This window comes from Lycorma delicatula, chromosome 7, assembly GCF_047948215.1.
Source record: "Lycorma delicatula isolate Av1 chromosome 7, ASM4794821v1, whole genome shotgun sequence".
Taxonomy (NCBI): Eukaryota; Metazoa; Arthropoda; class Insecta; order Hemiptera; family Fulgoridae; genus Lycorma; species Lycorma delicatula.
This window is the reverse complement of record NC_134461.1, coordinates 32031665-32052080: the sequence shown is the minus strand read 5'-3', so window position 1 is coordinate 32052080 and position 20416 is coordinate 32031665. Positions and strand designations below refer to the sequence as shown.

At 27.3% G+C, this 20416-nt stretch overlaps 1 protein-coding gene across 6 annotated transcripts in view; it reads left to right on the top strand.

Annotated features, from left to right (window-relative positions):
- Window positions 1–15718, top strand: part of mtm (phosphatidylinositol-3-phosphate phosphatase) — a 74618-nt gene extending 58900 nt beyond the window's left edge. Inside the window, exons 12-14 of one of the 6 annotated variants that reach the window (XR_012757263.1) lie at window positions 1506–1823; window positions 9903–9986; window positions 15468–15718. Coding sequence is in view for 5 of the 6 variants with exons in the window: in XM_075371963.1 (XP_075228078.1) it covers window positions 1506–1823; window positions 9791–9851 (379 nt within the window). In the remaining variant the exon portion in view is untranslated. The other 5 variants (XM_075371963.1, XM_075371967.1, XM_075371964.1 and 2 more) reach the window with 5 other exon arrangements.
- The last annotated feature ends 4698 nt before the right edge of the window (window positions 15719–20416 follow it).

Genomic DNA, 20416 nt, shown 5'->3' with positions numbered 1-20416 from the left:
GCCTTAAGTATACTTAGCCCAGCACTCTGACACACATGTTTGCCTGTTATATACAGTCTGTTATCTCTGAAATGACTCAGCGTAACACAACCGTGAGCTTCTGCCGGATCCCTAGTCATATTGGAATTTCAGGCAATGAGCATGCTGATCGTGCTGCAAAAGAGGCCTGTTTGTTGTTATTATTTTAGTCCCTTTTACTAATCATGTTGTTTTGAATGATCATACTTGTTTTCTGAATAGGGTGGTTCATGATGAGTGGCAAAATGTGAATGGAATTCTACCATCAACAATAAACTTGTTAAGAACACTGTGTCACCGTGGGGCTCTTCATGTAGGAATAACTGTTGTGAGGAGGTTCTGTTTGCGATTAGGGCACACAAGGCTCACTATGGCTATCTTATAACTCGGACTGATGCATCCGTTTGTATTCACTGCAACTGCCAACTAATGGTGCACCATATCCTTGTGGACTGTGTCTGTTATGTGGTATTGCATCAGAAGTATAAACTTGGGCTTAACATTTGAAATAGCTTAGGTAACAATGTATTGATGTTGTTTAATGTCTTACAATTTCTTAAGGCTGTGATCTGAATCCAGGCATTTGATTAAAACATGTATGCTTCTGCCTTTTGATGTTCAGCAGTTTTATTGTTTCATGCTAGATTTTTGATATTGTGTTTCTTTTGAACCTAGCATTCTGCATAGGTGTCTTACATCATTTTAATTTTCAAGGGAAATTATAGTTGTTAATTTTTAATCATTTCTTATGGTTATTTGTGTCCAGGCACTGATAATGTCACTTCATTGTGCATCCAGGAAAAAATTGTTTTGTTTTAATTACTTATTTAAATATAAATTATGGAGTGCAGTGAAAACATGAAAAGAAAATAATAAATTATATATTATACTAGTACTGTAATAAGTATTGTAATAGGACTGCATACGTCAGTTTTTCCCCATTTAAGGATGTTGTATGTAATGCATTATTTAATGAGGAAGGTAGCATATTACTTTGTTGATTTTCTGTATCTGCCCCAGTCTTTCTTATGGTTATATGCATTTAAAACATGTGAGATGTACAAGTACCACCAATTAAATATTTGCCTTTTCTGAGATCAGTGATATAAATAATTCAGCCAGTCCCTGGTGAACAAAGTGAAATTTTTAATTGTAGGACCGAATATCACTTGGATTTTATTTGGGCTAAGCATGCTGATATGTTACCGTGTATTTGGTTTAGTGAAGTAAATAACTTGACAACATTTCACACCACATGTTTCTTGTTATGTCTTGTATTATATGTTTATTCTTGAGGTGGGCTATGTCGCTAGGATTAACTGGTATTTTGTCAGATCAACTATGGCCATGGTTGATCTTATAATATACATTTTCTAATATGTATTCATAGATTAGTTTTTCTTTTATTTAAACATCAGTTAAATTATTGTAATTTTCTTTTAATTAACATAAATATATCATATAAAGTTCTTTTACATTTCTTCTAGTGATCGTGAAAGAGTGGTGGAAGAAGTTAAACAACGTACTGTATCATTATGGGCCATGATAAACAGTTCGCTTGATTTATATCGTAATCCACTTTATTACCCTCAGCAACAAGCTTTAGTCCCAGTCGCAAGTATGCGCTATATACAACTGTGGCGAGGATTATATTGTCGATGGAATCCGAGTATGAGACCTCAAGATCCTGTGTATCAGCGAACTAGAGAAATGCTTGTCATGAAGGAACAACTTGATAAACAAGCTGAAGAAGGTAGACGTGAAATTAGATTGAGGACGGCAAGAAATATGAGCACACCTACTAGGTTAGCGTCGCCGATACATGGCTAGTAATCATTATTATGATTTTTAATGGTATATTTTATCACTGCTGTCTGTAAATTCTTACTTTCGTGTGCGTATTGAAGGTCAAGAATAAGGTAATTTGGTAACATTCAATGCTAGTGAATAATTATTTCTTAATAGGAATAATAATATAAATTTATGGAGCAGGTCTCTATTTTGTTCATGTTTCATTGAAAAGAAATCCTTCCATTTATCTAAATATAGGAACATAATAGCATGAGAAATACATTAAATGACAAGGTTCTAAGTTTTATCATAATTTTCATAATTGAAAAGTGTTTTAATTTTGTTTTCAAAGAAGCATGATGAAATTTGATCTAGATTTTTATAAAAAAATTAATTTAATAAGATACCATCTAAATAAATAGAAAAATGTTTGTAGAATACCTCCCAGGACTATACTTCACTTTCTTCCTCATTAACATTGAAGGTGGGCCATCTGGAAAACCACTGAGGAAGGAACTGCATCGTAATCGTAGTTTTGAGAATCTTTTTAAGAAGCATGTTTTTAAATATTTGTTAGAAAGTGAGTCATTTTTAAATATATTGTTTTATTTTTTCTAATGCTTTTTTAATATTTATTCATTGTCTTAATAATGTAATATCTGCTGATAATTACAACTGAATTGTATTGGGTTTTAGTATCAGTAATATATTTTTATACTTCTAACAGTTGACCTAAAAATTATTGTCCCTAGCATATGGAAATGTATTTTTTAACATTACAAATACTTTGGACTTCGTTGATAACACTTAACATTTTTCATATTGAACCTTGTTAATTTTATAGCAATCCACAAAGTTTAAACTTATTAGCATTATTTTCACTTGTTTGATGCTGCCATTACTTTGATTCACTCAAGCAGAAACCATATGCTTGATCGTATTCATAGAATTGGAGCCTGCACTATAATAGTGCAGGCTGTTGATAATTTTATTAACATTTTAAAATCTTCTTTGCATTATCATCAAAAACTTTTTATAAAAATTATATTTTCAGGTTGGAATTTCTGAAACAGCAGTTTTAGAGAAACAAGATGCTTTTAATTTTGGCCTGAGAAGTTATTTTGTACAGCAATCAGATAATCAAATTTAAAAATTATGTGTAGTTGTTTAATTATTCAGTTTGTGCGGCCAATGTAGTTTATATTTTTTATGGCTGTTTAATTTCAAAAAAATGGTTCCTCCTAGTCTTCCAATCTTACATTACAATTTTTTGTGAGAGCTTTAGAAAAATTCTATTTATAACAACTCTTATACAATTATAAATTTTCTCGTGCATAAGAAAATTTTGTAATTTTAGTTATAAATTTTTTATTGCTAAAAAAATAATAATTTTTTTCAATATGTATCTTAATATAATAGTGTTAATCTCATGTAAAATTATTGAACTTGCGGAAAATTTAAAGATATCCATTAAATTCTCCATTTTCAAACTATAAAAAAGTATTAATGAAATGATTAAATATTGAACTGTCCATTTGCTCATATATCGAGTTCAGATATATTTTAACATATATTTTGAAACAGATTATATAAATATAGTCAAATTTAAAACCCACAGTTTTTTAAATACTATTAAAAATAGCTTAAATAAACATTATGAGAAGCGTAAACATGATAGTATTATATAATTTTCTTGTTGAATTAAAAATATTTGATGGTATATGTAACAAAGAGGTTATGTAAGGTTCTTAAGTAAAATTCTGTGAAATTTCATGTCTATTATTTACTAATATTTATTTGAAATAAATATAATGAAGTGATAAGCCTTCTTTGGAATAGTGTAATACTTTTTTTTATCTTACTGATGCATAATGACTTGGATGGGAACAGTTTCATAAGTTTTTAAACAAGAGTTACACATTGTTGTGCAAGGTCATAGCCAATTTTCTTACAATTGATACTTTTTTAAAACAGTTACATTTTATCATTACAGTTGATTTTGTCATTGTATTTCTATTAACTCAACTGTTTTTCAATATCATCAATGTGTTTTGTCATTTTGTTAAGATTTAAAAATTTCATTTCATTCAGTGTTCAGTGCTATGAATCTCTACCTTTTAATTATAACATTTTGAAATATTGTTTACGTAAGTTTATGTTGGTGTGTAGTTTAATGAAAGAGATCGATCTAAAAGTGTGCAGTCAATAAATTAAGTTGTACATAAGTTGCTGCCCTGGATTCAGTTTCTTGGGGATAGAAAGATCATACAACTGCAGTGTCGGCACCGACTAAAAGTTATATTCAATTCTCCATTTCAGTTGCAAGTTCAATTTTTTTTTTTTTAAATAGGTTTTTCTCATAACCAATTCTGGATTCAAATAGTACAATATTATTGTCTTGAAAAGAATTTTGCCTTAGAGTTGCAGTTACAACTCCAGTTATCTTGAAACAGAGGTTTTCCTGTAACAGTTGTCATATTGCAGTCATTTTAATAAGTCCATTAAATGTATCTTTATGCATCTCTGATACTGACTAATAAGATTAATTTTCAGTCTTTTCACTACTTTGCTTGCGTATCACTCACTTTGTTCACTCCATCAAATAAAGTTTGAGATTTTCACTCGGCATCAAATTTTAATTAATAATAATCCAAGATAGCATTCAGTCCTTAGTATCCATGACCAGTGTAGAACTTGGACTTGGATTTTAAGTGTTTTTTTTCTAAAGCAAGCAATATTGTAAATCATTACACAAAATTAGTTATCTTTATTATCCATTAACTTCATTTCATATCTATTCTGATAACATTTCCATTATAGAATTCCTCAGTCTTGTAACGAGCACCTTTTTTTATGTCTATATAAAAGGTGTTTATAAATTTCAATATAAACAATAACTGGGTCTATGCTATTCAACAGACTGACAATATTTAGTAATTTTTATACATTTTTCAAGAGACAGTAAAAATGGTTTTTTCATTAACATGATAAAATCATAATGCTACAATAATTTAATACTGTTAAACTATATTTAACTGTGAAATTTTATAATTATATAGTCACCAGTTGATTTTTATTTCAAATTTTAGTTTGGAGGTGGCCAGTTTTGGAAAGAAATTTGGAGTTGGCTGGTTTTGAAATGTACAAGATTAAAAATAAAGTTACATCCTGATTTACATAACATATTTTGTAAAAATTATTAGTCAAAATTTATTTATTATACAAGGTAATAACAATTTGGTATAAAATTTTATTTTAGTCAATAATATTTTTTATGTACATTATGGGTCTTCTTCTTCTTCATATTTATCACTATTTTCATCTTTCATCATTAGCAATAAAAAAGATGTTTCTGTATGCTTTGTTAATAATCCAATTTTCTGTAAATTAAGTTCCATAATAATATTTTTTCTGCTCCAGATAAAAGTTTGGATTTATGACTAAAATTTACCTGGAATCAGATTTAAAAAAATTAAAATAAACTATAAGTATACTGACTTTTACAGTGTAGAATTCATTCTAAACTTTAATTTTTTATAATGTTAAAATGCTTAATACATCATTGAAAAGAATAAAGAAAATTTTTTACCCTCTTCTGAAACTAATTTTGCAAATATTTTCTGTTATCTTTGATCAGCTTTTCCTCAAATAATTAATATTTCTCTTTTTTAATGAAAAGAACTGCTTAATCTGGTCAATTGGAAATATCACATGAGATATTTGGGGTTTTTTTAAATGTAAAATTTTTTATCTCTAGTAATGTAATATCAGTCCCACATTTTGAAAATACTTTTAGATAATCTACTAGGTTCACTGTTATTACTATTTTTTTTTTAACTATTTTCTCTACTTGACAAAATCTGGTTCATTGATAAAAAGAAATGCAAAATAACAGTAAATATATAACTTCTGTAGTTTGTATTTGAGTAGAAATATTTTTAGTTAAAGATTAAACAATTTTTCCCAGGTGATAAATTTATTCCAGCCAAATCAACAGACGTAAATAAAACAGTTTATGCGCACTGTCAATAAAATACACCAATGCTAGCCACATTAGAATCTTTTCAATAATTTTTCTCTCATTCCACAGGTAGATGAATATGTTTTCCTTAGTTTGAAGACATTTTGATTGACCAAAAATATTGTTTTGAAATAGTTGGTTTTGTAATACATTCATTGATCTGACAACTTTTTTTTTATAAATCTAAGAAAAATATTACTATTCTCTCATCTTTTTAGCATAGAAATTTATGAAATGCTTTAACTGATAATTTATCAATTGCTTCAGCAAATTCTTAGATAATTTTTTTCTACCTTCTTTTTACTGAAACACAAACATTCAAAACTTACATTACTCAAGAGTGTACACTGTATTGGAATTTGACTGTGTAAAAGTTTTTCTCTTTTAAAACAGACATTATTAGCTTTGTGCTATAATCTTAACATTTTTTAAACATTTGATTCTGAACATAAGTCAGCCCATTATTCTGCTGTTTATTTCTTTATTAATAGCTATCTGCTGCCTTAAAACTGCTTATTAAAGAATTTTACTGCTTACCCCTTTTTTCAGTTCATAATATTTTTTTTAATTTTTCAGTTCATTAATATTTTGGTCTTTTTATTCATTACTTACACAAGGAATTTGATTAACTTTGATTAGAAAATAATTAAGGTAGATTAAAAAATGTATTCAGTGTAATTATAAAGTAAAAACTTATTTCAAAATTACACTTAATATTATAAAGATAGATTTAATCCCATTATATTAAAGTTGATATACGTTTAATCAACTTTTAGAGCTGTATGTAGCAAAAGTAATGTTACAAGATTCATAAACTTAAACAAAATACATATAAAGCATAATTTATGAACATTTAAAAAATAAATACATAAATTTAAAAGGTAGAGAAGCATGGTACTGTTCAACTAGCCATGAAATTGTGAAGTTCTGCAGATTGATTGGTTTTGAAATAAATCCTCATTTTACAAGTGTAATAATTATAAGAATTTGAAGAAAATTGTGCTCGTGGTTTAAGCACTTTGCTAAATGAAAAACATGATAAACAAGTGAATTTCCAAAACTTTTGGATATGCTGGCTTTGGGATTAAGTAATTGAAGGGCCTAGAGGTCAAGGGAAACAGTGCCAAATATCGGTTTTTGAGAAAATCAAGTTTAAAGGTTAATGGAAAAATTTAATTCTAAGTAAAAAAGGAAGAGTGAAAATGTTATAATCTTTACAAACAAAGGGTTTTAAAATTAGATTATAGAACTGTGTTTGAATATAACTCATATTTTGACTTTTATCATCCATTATGAAATAAGAAGTCACACTTGTACTCTTGTCCTGCAAATGTAAAAGGAGGTGCAATAAAGCTAATAGGTTTTAAGTAAGATCAATTATTGTATTTATTATAATTTTACTATAAACAAGTAAATTAAGTCAGAACTCTAACAATATTTCTTGCATTGCTGTGATTTAGTCCAAGTCACTGTCATAAATATTGTCCACTTCAGGTTCTTCCTCCATTTACATTGAGATATCAGTCTCACCAGACTTCTGTTGTTCAGCTCTTCTTTGTGAGGTTTGCTGTCTAGTTTGTACTACTACTTGTTCATTATCATCCACAGTAAGTGACTTGTAAAAGTCGTCTTCTATGGGGAAATAACAGTAAAAAATTGATATTTTTTTTCTCTTTGCTAGTGATCATAGAGGAGTTCATTAGGAGATCTTCATACTACATTGCACTTTAAGAATGGCATGTCTTCATTGAATGTTCTTTTGTAGAAAAGTGTGTATGGTTTGTTCATTTTGTTGTGCAGCCATTGCATGCTTTATATCAAACTGATTTAACATAAAGGTATTGTACCTCATCAAAAGTAGTGAAGGAGGTCCTCTTTCATATGTTACCAAGAGTTACTTTCGGCAACAATCTATGCCCAGTGTTCTGGAATGAACACACATCGTCCTTTATTTTTTATTACATTTTCAATGGTAGTGAAATCATGGTCATAATCATTAGAAGAATGTCCTTATAGGAGGAACATGTGGAATACAGTTTCTATAATAGTCATATTAACAACATTCATCAAGAATTTGACTGTAAATTGGCTCTTATTTTGTCCCCCACAATCATTACTGAAAGCTGTTAGGTGTGTAACTGTAGGGGCCAGTGAATTAATATATATTTAAAAACAAGACATGATTTCTTCACAGTCTTGCTGTTTGACCCTCATGCCATAAAAACATACATGCATTCCCTATAGCAAGACTTTGAAAGACTGTACGTATAAGTTGTACATCCAAAGCTGCCTAGAGTAGTATGCATTAAAACCGGTATTGGCAACATTTTTTGAAGGTCAGACTGCATTGCAATATGGATAGAATTGGTTTTACATTGTTCTTTATCCTGTGTCATGGCAGATCTATCACTTACTGCTTTACACAGATGGAGCTCTTTTTCCTTAATAGCAGGATTTTTTGCAATAGTTGATCCATGTTCAATAGTGTTTTATAGTTTGTCACTTGTTACTGAGATTTGTGAAAACTGAGATTATAGCTTGTGTTAAAAACATATACAAAGATATAGTCGTAGGCTGTTTGACAGTTTCTTGACAAAATTCCTGATACAAATCATAAAATTTAGTTAGATGTTAGTCACTATTCAGATATTTCCTGTTTGGGGTTTGTAGCTTCAAATAGTGGCTCTATAACATAGTAACAGTGAAATATGTTCCTTAACCAAATCCACCTTTTCCTGGGAAGTTTTATATGTTTAGCTTTGTGGCCCATTTATCTTGAGGTAAAATACCACTTTCTGATTTTTTCTTTTTCTTAATTATAACATTAGTGATAGATACGCTGGTTTGAAATATAAAGAGTTTTAAAAAAAATCTTTTTACACACACTTGTTTCTGATTGGTAATACTTGCTGCTTGCAGATTTACCACAAATTGCATTATCTTTATCTTGACTGAATCATCCAAAACAACTGCAGAATTTAAATATGACGATTGTGATTCCCAGTTGCTGAGACCGCAATACTTATCAAAAAGTATTTTACATTGATTCCTCAATCACATTGATATAACAGAACATTTCTGTAAATTACATTTTTATTAAATAGAGAGGAGAATTGTTGCTAAATATAACAACCTCAACACAATTTTGAGAGAAATGTCAAGGAAAGAAAACAAACAGTATTGTAAAACAATTCCTTTATTTAACTTGTTAGCAAATAATATATTAGGCTTACCTTCGAAAGAGTAAGATTTACTGGAAATCTCCTCTATGCTATCACTATAGGTTACATCTTTATTGGTATTATCTGTAAACCTCATAAAGTAGTTAGGCCTAGACTACAGGCAATGAAAAACTAAGAATATAATTTATATAACTTATCTTAAAAACATGCCTTATATACCTTCAAATTGATTAGGAAGACTTTCTTCTGAGTCTGATATGGTTATGTTTCAGAGTCTAAACTTCTAAATAAGGAACTATAATAAGCAATAAAATAACAGCTAAATTAGTTGTTGAAATGTAAAATTTATCATAAGAGGTAATACTAAAGAAAGCAGCTCAAATTAGTTAAACAAATAAATTGAACATATCAGCTATAGTTTAATGGTCAAGGAGTACAGGTGACTTGTATCCCTCATCCTCTCTTTAAAACATTTGGTTTAAGAAGTGGTTTTTGTATTTGCCACTACTAGATCTTAGTACTGGATATAGATAGATTTAGATCTCTTGTTCACAACATTTTACCTGTCTTGTTTACTTGTTTACCATTTTTACTGTATTGTTACCTTATTTATAATAAGGTAACAAGACAGCCCTATTCCAAAGAAGAATCAAGATACTTTATTAAATGTTAATTATATTTATATAAGCAAATATTTAGTGGTCAGAAATGTTTGTCATTCATTTCATAATTATAAGAATGTTTCATTAACTAATATTAGCATTCTATTTATTTGCAGTACATTAATTAAATATGTGTCTGTTAATAAATATAACATTAATGAAGTAATCAAATTTTGACAGAAAAAAATATTTAAAAAAATTAATTTTGTAAAAATTTGTTTTTAAAAGATATTAATGAAGCCAGTTTTAAGTAACAGTATTTTGAGTATTTGTGCACTGTTAAAAGTGGATGGAGATGGCCAGTATAATGAGGTGAGAGTTGTAGCTTCAATATTACATTTACAATTTTTTTTGCTTTCTTTCCTATTATTCAGACATCCTTACCAACTAAAGATTTTTACATGAAAAAAATAATTCTAAGTTAATATGAATTGATTTTATTACTAAAATAAGATTTTTATTGTAATTTACAAGTAATTCAGTTTATGTACATCATATTTTGCACTAATATATTTAAAAATGTATTTTAACCTTATTTTTTTAAATTACTGCTTCAAAAAATATAAAAATTCTGATAAGTGAAACAAGAATAAGAGCAACTCAAGAAATACAAATATTATGTTAACGATAGAATAAATATAATGGGTATCATAACAGTTTAATGAAAAAAGGGTGCACCTACACAGAATTGCATTATTTTTATAACTTAGTTTTAAATTAAAAATCACTAAATATGTTGCGCAGCATCATGTAATGTAAAGATTTTCAGAATTGTGTAATATTTTTTCTTCAGTAGAAAAGAACATAAAATTTAGGTACAGCAGAATTACAAATAGTTTTGGTAGAAGTGAGGTACTAGGGATGTAGCAGTGAGGAAGATAAGATGTCTGTGTAATCTTAGATTAAATAAATGGGTTGTATGTGAGATGCAGTGCACTTGAAAATGCTTAAAATTATACATATAATATTTAGTAATTGTGTGGTTGTTAATCTTACAAAAAATTGTTTTAAAATTATATATATGAATAGACCATAGAAAGAACAAGGAATCTCACTCTATCCTGCTTTTCAGAAATTAAATTTATAATTTTTATACAATACTGTTCTAAATTTAGGAAACCATTATTGTATTCTATTACTAATAATTAAAACTATTTCTTTCAAAAAGACTCTCCATTGTACCATTGAATTTAATGATGACTTTCAGGCAAGAAGGTAACATCATTAAGACTAGAATTATAAATTCTAGAATTTTCAAACAGCCTCCAATAAGGGAAACAGATGCTGACCAAAATGCTGCTCGCTACAGGAACAGACATGTTTGGGTTTTGATTTCTGTGTTAGCCCATGGGTGGTATCTTATTTACCCTATACATCTGTAGAGCCTTCCCTGATGTGCCACTTGAGTACATGCCTGATAGAGAAACCTTTCCAGGGTACTTAATCTCAAAAAAGAGATTAAGGAAGTTACCAAAATTTTGATTTCTGATTTCTGTGTTAGCCCATGGGTGGTATCTTATTTTCCCTATACATCTGTAGAGCCTTCCCTGATGTGCCACTTGAGCAAATGCCTGATTAAGGAAGTAACCAAAATTCTAAAAAACAAAGCAAACGAAGAAGATAACAACATTATTGCAGAGATGCTTAAATTTGCTCCTGATATTTTACCTGAAGAACTAAAAATTTATGTATAAAGAAATCTGGGTTAATGAGAAAATACCAGATGACTGGAAGAATGCACTGATACATCCACTTCTTATAAAGGGCGATAAGGCAGATTTGAATAACTATAGAGTTGTTTCTCCCTTGTCAGTATCATAGAAAATTTTAACCAAGGTTCTATTAAATAGAATTTAACCAATCTGTGAAAATGAAGTAGAAGAGTATCAGATGAGTTTTCGATCAGGAAGAAGTTTTGCTGAATAAATTTTCAGTCTTAAAATAATTCTGCTGTACCATAAAGTTAAAAACCAAAATTGAGTAGCATTTTTTGTTGACTTTAAAAAAGCTTATGATTCAATTCATGGAGTATCATGTTTCAAAGATTTCCAAGAATTTAGTCTGTAAAAAAATTGTAAATATTATTAAAAAATCATTTAAAAGAACTTTTTCTAAATTAAAATTTCTAGGAGCAATTTCTGATCCTTTTAAAATTAAAACTAGGACAGGGAGATAGTCTGTCCCCAATATTGTATAATTGTACTTTGGAAAAGGTTAGAGAATGGATCAGGGAGCTTAAAGAATTAAATATCTATGATTCTGTAAAATTTGGTACTAAAAATAAATCTTTGTCGACCAATCATCTCGCTTTCGTGTATGATTTAGTAATCTTTGCCAACAACTTAGAAGAAGGAAAAACTAAACTAGTAGAATTAGAAAAATGAGCAAGTAAAGCAGGATTTCTAATTTCATATGAAAAAATAGAATGGATTTCAAACACAAAAAGCTCAGTCAGTGTAATTAAAATATCTCCTAATGAGAATATTAAAAGAATATCTAAATACCTTAGAGAAGTAATCAAGTCTTAATGTTCTAGAAGTAGAAAGCATGAAAGAGAAAAAAGATAGAAAAAACTTATCATGTAACAGCACAAATTTATAATAAAAAAATCAGTATTGAGAAATGCTAGACTTACACTATAAGACGATAATTTTATCTACAGCTTCATATGAATCTGAAAGTTTGAATTTTTTACAAAAAAAAAAATTAGAAAAGTGGAGAGAAAGATACTAAGAAAAATGCATAGTTCGATTATAGAGGAAGGAATCTATAAAGTTAAAAAAGAGGAAGATCTTTGCAAAAGCTGGGAGAATTGATCACTTTTGGGGAAAAGAAGATTAAAATTTTACAGTCATCTGTGTGTAGAATGGAAAACAGTAGATTAACAAAACAAATACTTAACTTTTTTGAAAACTTAAACGAAATGGTTTCAAGAAGTCGAGAAGGATCTTCATTTATTGGACTGATCTTTTTTCAGAACATTGATTTCAGCAGTTAAATTTCAAAGGAAAGAACATCTTACAAAGCCTAGCATGGACAGTAGAAAGAAGAAAGAATCATCGAAAAAGAATTATTAAATATTGGAAGGACAGAAAATTGAATGCTATTCATTGTGACCCTTAGTTGGTCCAAACGAGAGAAGAAAAAAATCCAAGCAATAATTTTTGTTATTGGAACAAAATTAAATAATTTATTTTTTTTAAAAATAACACCTCACAGGCTGTGTATTCACAAAATTGTTATTTCATCTCATCCTTTGAAGTAATATCTAGTGGTGGATCTGGAGGCTTAATAAAGAGCTGTGCTAATTGGCTAATAGAATAAATTGGAAGATAAGATTGTTTTCAGAAACCATTTAAAAAAATTTTACATAAAATTACAATTTCAGTTGTTAAATAAACATCCTTTATTATTTCTGCAGAAAAAGTATAAATAAATTATTAGTTAAAAATAAGTGTATTTTATTTATATTTTCTGCAGTATTTACTGAAGGTAGTTGTTTAACAATAAAAAATTACCATCTAGGATTGTTAGATTTTAAATTAAAAGATTTTATAGAAAGTTCTTTTAAGTGTAACTTATTTGTATGAAATACCTAATGTAAATGTTTTTATCCATGAATTTTGATATCATGAACTGGTTGGTTTTGAACTGCACATACTTAGTAGTTAAAAAAAGTGCCTAACTTTTAATAAAAGTTTTTATCACATTCAGTTACTAAAGACTGAATGTGTTTCTGCATAAATCTTTAATAACTGCCTTGTGCTTTTTTAATCCAATATTTTATCACATTTTAGATTCAGTACACACATGAAAAGAACATTGAGTGAATTAACCTTTACTGCCAAAAATACAGTGTAATAAACAGACCAGTAAATTACATTTCTTATTTTTCCCCCTAAGATGCACTGATTGAGAATGTAATTTTTAACTGCAGTTTTTTTTTATCACAAACTTTGTTATAATGATTTTTATTATGTAACATAATACTTAACAATCAGATACATCCCACATAGTACTACAAAGTTCTAAAATTTTTTGACTAACCTTGTTTTTACTGTGAAACCTTAAATGTATAAAACTACTTTCAGTAATTTTAAGATGTAATTAACAACCATTCAATTAAATTAAAGAGACTGGAAACTTAAATAGCTGATATTATCTGTGATGACAATTAAAGAACATCAGATAAAAAAAAAACAAAACACTTTTAAGTGTTATTACAAGAAACCAAATTTGTACTAACAAGATTAGTTTTCATCTAGTGTATGTTAAAAATTAATATTTTTGAGAATATAACTGTAGATTATACTAGCAATCTTAGAAACTGGTAGAAATTTACTTATGAAATTTGGTATACTTCAAGATAGAAATGTAATTCTGGGGATCTGTCTTTCCCAAGCATAGATTCTTATCTCTATCAGAATCTACCTAGATGGTCCAAATTTGAATATTTTTAAGGGTTCACAACCCTTAAAAATGATGATTTAAGTGAAACAAGCAATGAACAGGTTAGGCGTGAACTAGTAGCCTTAATGAAGAAATATATAAGGTTAAACCTGCTCCTTTTTAAATTGAATTTAATCTGAAATAATATATACTGTACAAATGCTAAGTTGAACATGGGTAGGAGCAGATATTTCTATATTTATAAATAGTTTTTTTTTTATATCTTAAGTTTATTTATTTTCACATACACGTACAGCATACACTATCATCCATCATTATAAAAAGGTTAACTGAAGTGCCAGTTTTACCAAGCATTATACATGTTAATGCTTTAATTTCTGTTTAATTACCTCACACAATTTAAAGGATACTATTATGAAAAATTAAAATGTAAAATATTACTTTATAATAAAGGTAAACAAAAAAAGTGGAAAATTTTTTTTAATACATCTTGTTTATTATAGAACAGAAGAATGAAATTTTATTAACTTTTTTTTTTACATTTGCAGTAATGAGAAATTAGTTTTATACAATGACTTTCTTGTGCTTAATGCTGATTTACTTATATACTAATATTGTTTAATAATTTTAATTTTTTAAATAATTACTAATTTTACTGTTTATAATCATAGAAAGATTTTATGAAATTCCTAACTGTTATAAAGGTTAACAAGTTATTGTTTATTACATACTAATCTGTTGATATTTTTATATACAGTGTATTTAGTTTATTTACATATTCAGTTAATTGTATAAAAAGAGTATATTTATCATAGTATTGTAAATATTATCAATAACTGTTTATAATATTAATAATTTTATTTGTGATATCTAATAAAAATAATTCTTATATATGTTCCATAACTAATTCTTCCTAACTTGTATTTTTCCTATTGATTTTTTTTTTAACAGACTGTTAAAAGAAGGAGGCGGTTATCCATTTTACTGACATTTATTATAATATTTATAAATAATCTTATTATTCATGTTTGTTATAATCAATATTTTGTATCAATTGCAGTGATTCTGATGATTCCTTTTTATTTTGTAGAGAAAGTTCTTATGATAGTGGTTCTGTAGCAAGTATCTTTCAGATAACTTAAGTGGAAGATTTTTAAAATTGGAAGGTAGATGATTAAATAGATATTTGAAAATATTTTAATTTGGTTTTTTTGTCATCATTGCTTAATATTGGATTTTTATAGCACAATGATGTACAGATAATATATAATTTATATAATAAATTAATATATAAAACTAGACAAATAAAAAATATATTTATATAACAATAATTAGTAGAATTCCGCATTTTATGTTTCTTTTTCTATTGGTCTGATGTTTTAGGTACTAATTTAAGAAACCTTGGAATGAGTGAAACCACCACTTGAATATAAACTATATTTGTTGATAATAATGCAGTGCTGTAATAAAGTAAAGGAGCTTATTAGTTGAAAACTATTCTTATTTTTAAGGAATTAATGTAATGTAAAAGGTAAGTCTGTACCAGAAATCCACAAATCCATTGTGCTCCAGTTTTAAAAATATTTTCAGCATTTGTCATGTATTTAATTGGGCTTAATAAATTATTTTATCATCAAAAATTTTTGTATAAAATATCTTTCAATCATGAAGTGGAGTGTATATCATACGCTCTGCTCTGTGTTGTGGTCAACATGTACTATACACTTTGCATTTACTTCATGTACATGAAATATATATTAATTCCCTTTTTATCTCAATATAGCCATTTTCAGATCATATGGATGATATAAATATAATGGAATATAAACTTTGCTGTTTATAACTTGTAACAATAGTTTTTGCAATACGGTTCCATAGACAGTCTTATTGATAACAGTTAAGCGTAAATAAAATCTTTAGTTTTTTTTTAAGTACAAAAAGTTTTGCAAACTTTGACTATTGATACCTTCATTTAAGTAGAACAAATTAAACTGTAAAATACAATTTGATGATTCCCTTGGATTCAGATTGTAAAATATGGTAAAAAGATATTTTACTAAAGCATTTCCCATTCTTCAATCAGGAAACAAATAACTGTAAAATAAACACAGATTTTATTTTGATGATGCAAAGCAATCACACCATATTACTTCCTGTGATATTTATTTTTAGATAATTTAGACTCTACAAAAGAATTATCGTAATGTTACATTTGCTATTGACAGTTCCTGCCACAAGAGCAAGTAGTGAAAAGTTATAAGCAGACTGGAAAGAATTAAAACCTACTTTATAAAATCTACAAAATAATAAGAACATCACTTTTAAGCCCTTTGGCGATAGAAAAATATCTTTTAAGCAGACTCTCTGTAAATCAAGCCTTTCAAAACGAGTGCAAAATATGTCTACTGGAAGATCCCCACCAAGTTGAGTTGATCTACAAAACAATACAGTTAATTCTAAGGTATGTATTTTGAATTTATATACATGGTTTAGATTATAATTTTAACACCTGAAAAAAAAAATCTGTCTACATTATTCATGAATAATATCTTTACTATTTTCGTACTGAATATTTAACATATTACAATCTAAATTTCAGCCATTATTAGTTACTTTGGTCATTCAATTACTATATTCAGATTAGTTATCCTTGATTTAATCTGCCATTGTCACTTAAAATATATTATAAAGAAGCAAAATTTAAGGCAGCAAACAAGATAATTTAAAAGTAAACAAATAAAAGAGCAAATATGATTCATACTGATAAAAAGGTTTTCTGTTTTAATTCCTGAATGGTATGGGCCTTTGAATACAAAATAACCCAGAAGTTCAGTTTTAAGAATGAAGTTTTGAAATAATATCTACTGAAGCAAAATAAACAAAAAAGGTTTAATAAGATAAGAGTGTAAGACTTCAAATTTCAAACTCTTACATAGTAATTGTTCCACAAAATGCTTTGGAAATAACATCCAGGAAATTAAAGTGCATGAAGATGAAATGGCCAATCTTAAACTTATTCCTGTAGATCACCATAGTTAAACAATGTTAGGCGAATTTTAGTTATATTTTTTGTACGTAATGCTTAGTCAAAGTTAAAAATTAGTAAATCAATTAACTATTGTAATTTATTGGTATTGCTGTACTTTTTAGTCTAATGTATACAACATAGCTCCCAAGTTAATTTGAATTATTCAGCATTAAGAAGTACCTTTTTATTAATTAATTCACGTTAATGAGATTATAATTTACAAACATTTTTAATTATGTAAATTAAAAATTGGAAAACAATATTATACTTGAAAATATTTGCAAAAATTAATTAAAAACTAGTTTGCCATTTCAATTTTTAAACAATCAACATCAGTGGACACAGAGGAAAAAATTAAAATAAGTAAGGAGCTAAAAATATAAATAAAAATAGTTAAAATATATAGAAAAAGCTGAGCTCAATAGTTATTCCAGAAAGCCCACTGACAGAATATAGAAAAAATTTCATATCCTATACATAGCAATAAGTCACAATATTCATATCAATATTTTTAAAAAGTCACAATTACAAAAACAATAGCAATTTAGAAATCATAGACCAAATGAAACACAACATTAAAAGTAGGATAAAAGAATATTTGTCACATTATAAATATATATGAATAAAAAAATTACCTGGATACTGATAGAAAATTAGTTTTCTGAAAACAATTGTTTTAAAAAATTTACGTAATAAGCAGGAATTAATTTTTCCCTTAAATTCAGTTTATTAGCAGTCACTGCATATCACTTTGGTTGGTTTAAGGTTCATGCTATTTTAATTTTTCTTGAGCTAAATTTATCTAATTTATATAAGTTTTAGTTATCCCCAATTTAAATAAAAATGCGTAGATTAGATTTGTGATAGACAGTCTGAATTGGAAGCTTCACTGGTGTACATGTTTTTCTTTTTCTCATTTTGAAAATATTAATTTTATAACATTTTGTAAGTACTATTTATTCTCAATTAATGTATTTTATAGTTATTTCTTCATTATTTGCATGTAAATAACAAACAATCTAGGTATCAATAAAAAATAAATAACAGACCTTTGCAGTTTAAATTTATTTTTAAAACAACACAAAATTATTTTTTTTTTTATTACTGCAGTAATAAAGAACAATAATTGATATTAAAATAAATAATTACTAATTATATTTAATGATACCATAATCTAATAGGATTTAAGTTATGGTATTAAATTTTATTAACACAGAGGTCAATATGTTAATGACTTATTAATTTACTAATTGACTTATTAATGACTTACTAATTTGTAAAGAAATTGTTAAAAATCTTTAATAACCACCACAATGCCAAATACAAAAGTTTATTTTTCTTATTTGTTTTAATCCTCTAGACTGTCATCATTAAATATTAAATTAAAATTTTGTACACATAGGGAATTCCTGCTTTAATTGATGTGTAATACATTACTTGCAAATCACTACTGGTGACTACTTCTCACATTTGTAAATAAGTCACTATTACATTATCCGATGTATTTATATGGTTTAAATGTTATAAAACATAATGTAACGTTGGTTAAGTGGATTACATTTAATTGACATTTGCACCTCTAACAGCTGTTCATAATAATAAAACTACAAGTCTATGTAGGCACACAGTTGCCTAAGTGGTTGTTGAGCTTCAGTCTTACATTTTGATACAAACCACTTAGTAGATTGTGAACATAAGATTTCTTTTAATAAATATACAATGAAAGAAAAGAGAAAAAGTGATTGGAACTAATACTCTATAATTTCCCTGCAAAGTCACTCTTCTGGATTGCTGTAGCTAAATTTTTTCTTTCTTTTTATAAGCGATTTACAGCAAATCCAGAAGCAATGGTAGTTATAGTGAAGACTTATTACTTACATTTAAAACCTGACTGTAATTTTTTTAATAGTAAATTTCCTCTATTTTTGCCCAGGTTTTATGTAAAAAAAAAAGAATGAAATAAATAAGTAATTATTAAATAAATAAAAATAAAATTATGCCCACCTACTCTATTTTAAGCAAGTAAGTTCAGATAAATAATTTTTCACTTTCATTTAATAAAAGTAATCCCTACAACTTTATGAAAATTGTTTCTTATAGAGAAGCAGATTAATATAATTATTATATATATATAATAATATATTATAATATAATATAATATTATAATATAATTATATATATATATATATATTTATAATATAATGATAATGTTAAAATTAGTTTGTTAGAAATGTTACCCTTTATAATAACAGTAATGATAAGAATAATAGTTATGAAGATTATAATAGTGTTAATTTAAATTTGAATAATAAAAGTGAAAATAAAATATTTCTTTTAGATATTTTTTAACTCTACTGAAGCTAACTTTTACACTTTCTGCATACCTTTATAAAATACTCTGTCCCTGTTTCTTGCTGTTTTTCGTGTAAAATTGGTGGCACAAAAAGTTAGTATTGTAGGCTATGATCTCCTCATCTGACGAGCATCCCACTTCTCAATTGGTCTACTTAGCTAAATATATGTTTTTTTTTTATTTTTTAGTTCAGCAGCTTATAGAAATTTATTCATTTTAATTTGTTGTCACTTTCCCTATTCTCCTATTTTTGCTGCTGACCTTTATTGCCTTTTGTATTATCTTGTGTCTAGTAGTGTACTAGGGCATCAGGCATCAATTTTGTTAGTAGACATAGTAAAGTTATTTTGGAGAGAGAGAGAGAGAGAGAGCATGTTTGGCCATTTACTGTATTGATTTTATAATAGTTCTTTAGCATTTTCTTTGTACTTTTCTTCTTGCACAGCTTTTAATTTTAATTCAGCACAGTTAACTTTATTTTTATTTTAGTTTATTCAAGTTTTCCTCAAAATTTTGTACGTACAGAAGATTTTCTTTTCACAGTCTTACGGCTTTCTCCAGTTTAGTTTTTAACCATTTTCTCCTTGACTGTAATGCTATGATCCTTGTTAATTATTCTATATGTTCGTGATGGAATGTATCTTCCTTTGTTTTTCAGGAATAACATTTAAGTTTGATAGAATGCCACCAGAAGAAAATTGTGTTTACTAGAGTAACTTATTATTGCTCTGATCAGTTGTGCTTTTATTTTTTCTACTAGTTCTTTTTTCTTGAATTTTTTCAATCTTAACTTCCTTCTGGATTATTTTTTCTTTTAACCTTCAATCTATGATTATGTTTTTTGTTGACCACCCTTCTTTTTGTATGCTATTTCATTTGTTACCATTTATATATAGTTCGCCTATCGGCAAGATCACTATTTCTATATTTATGATTATTGCTGCATAAGCA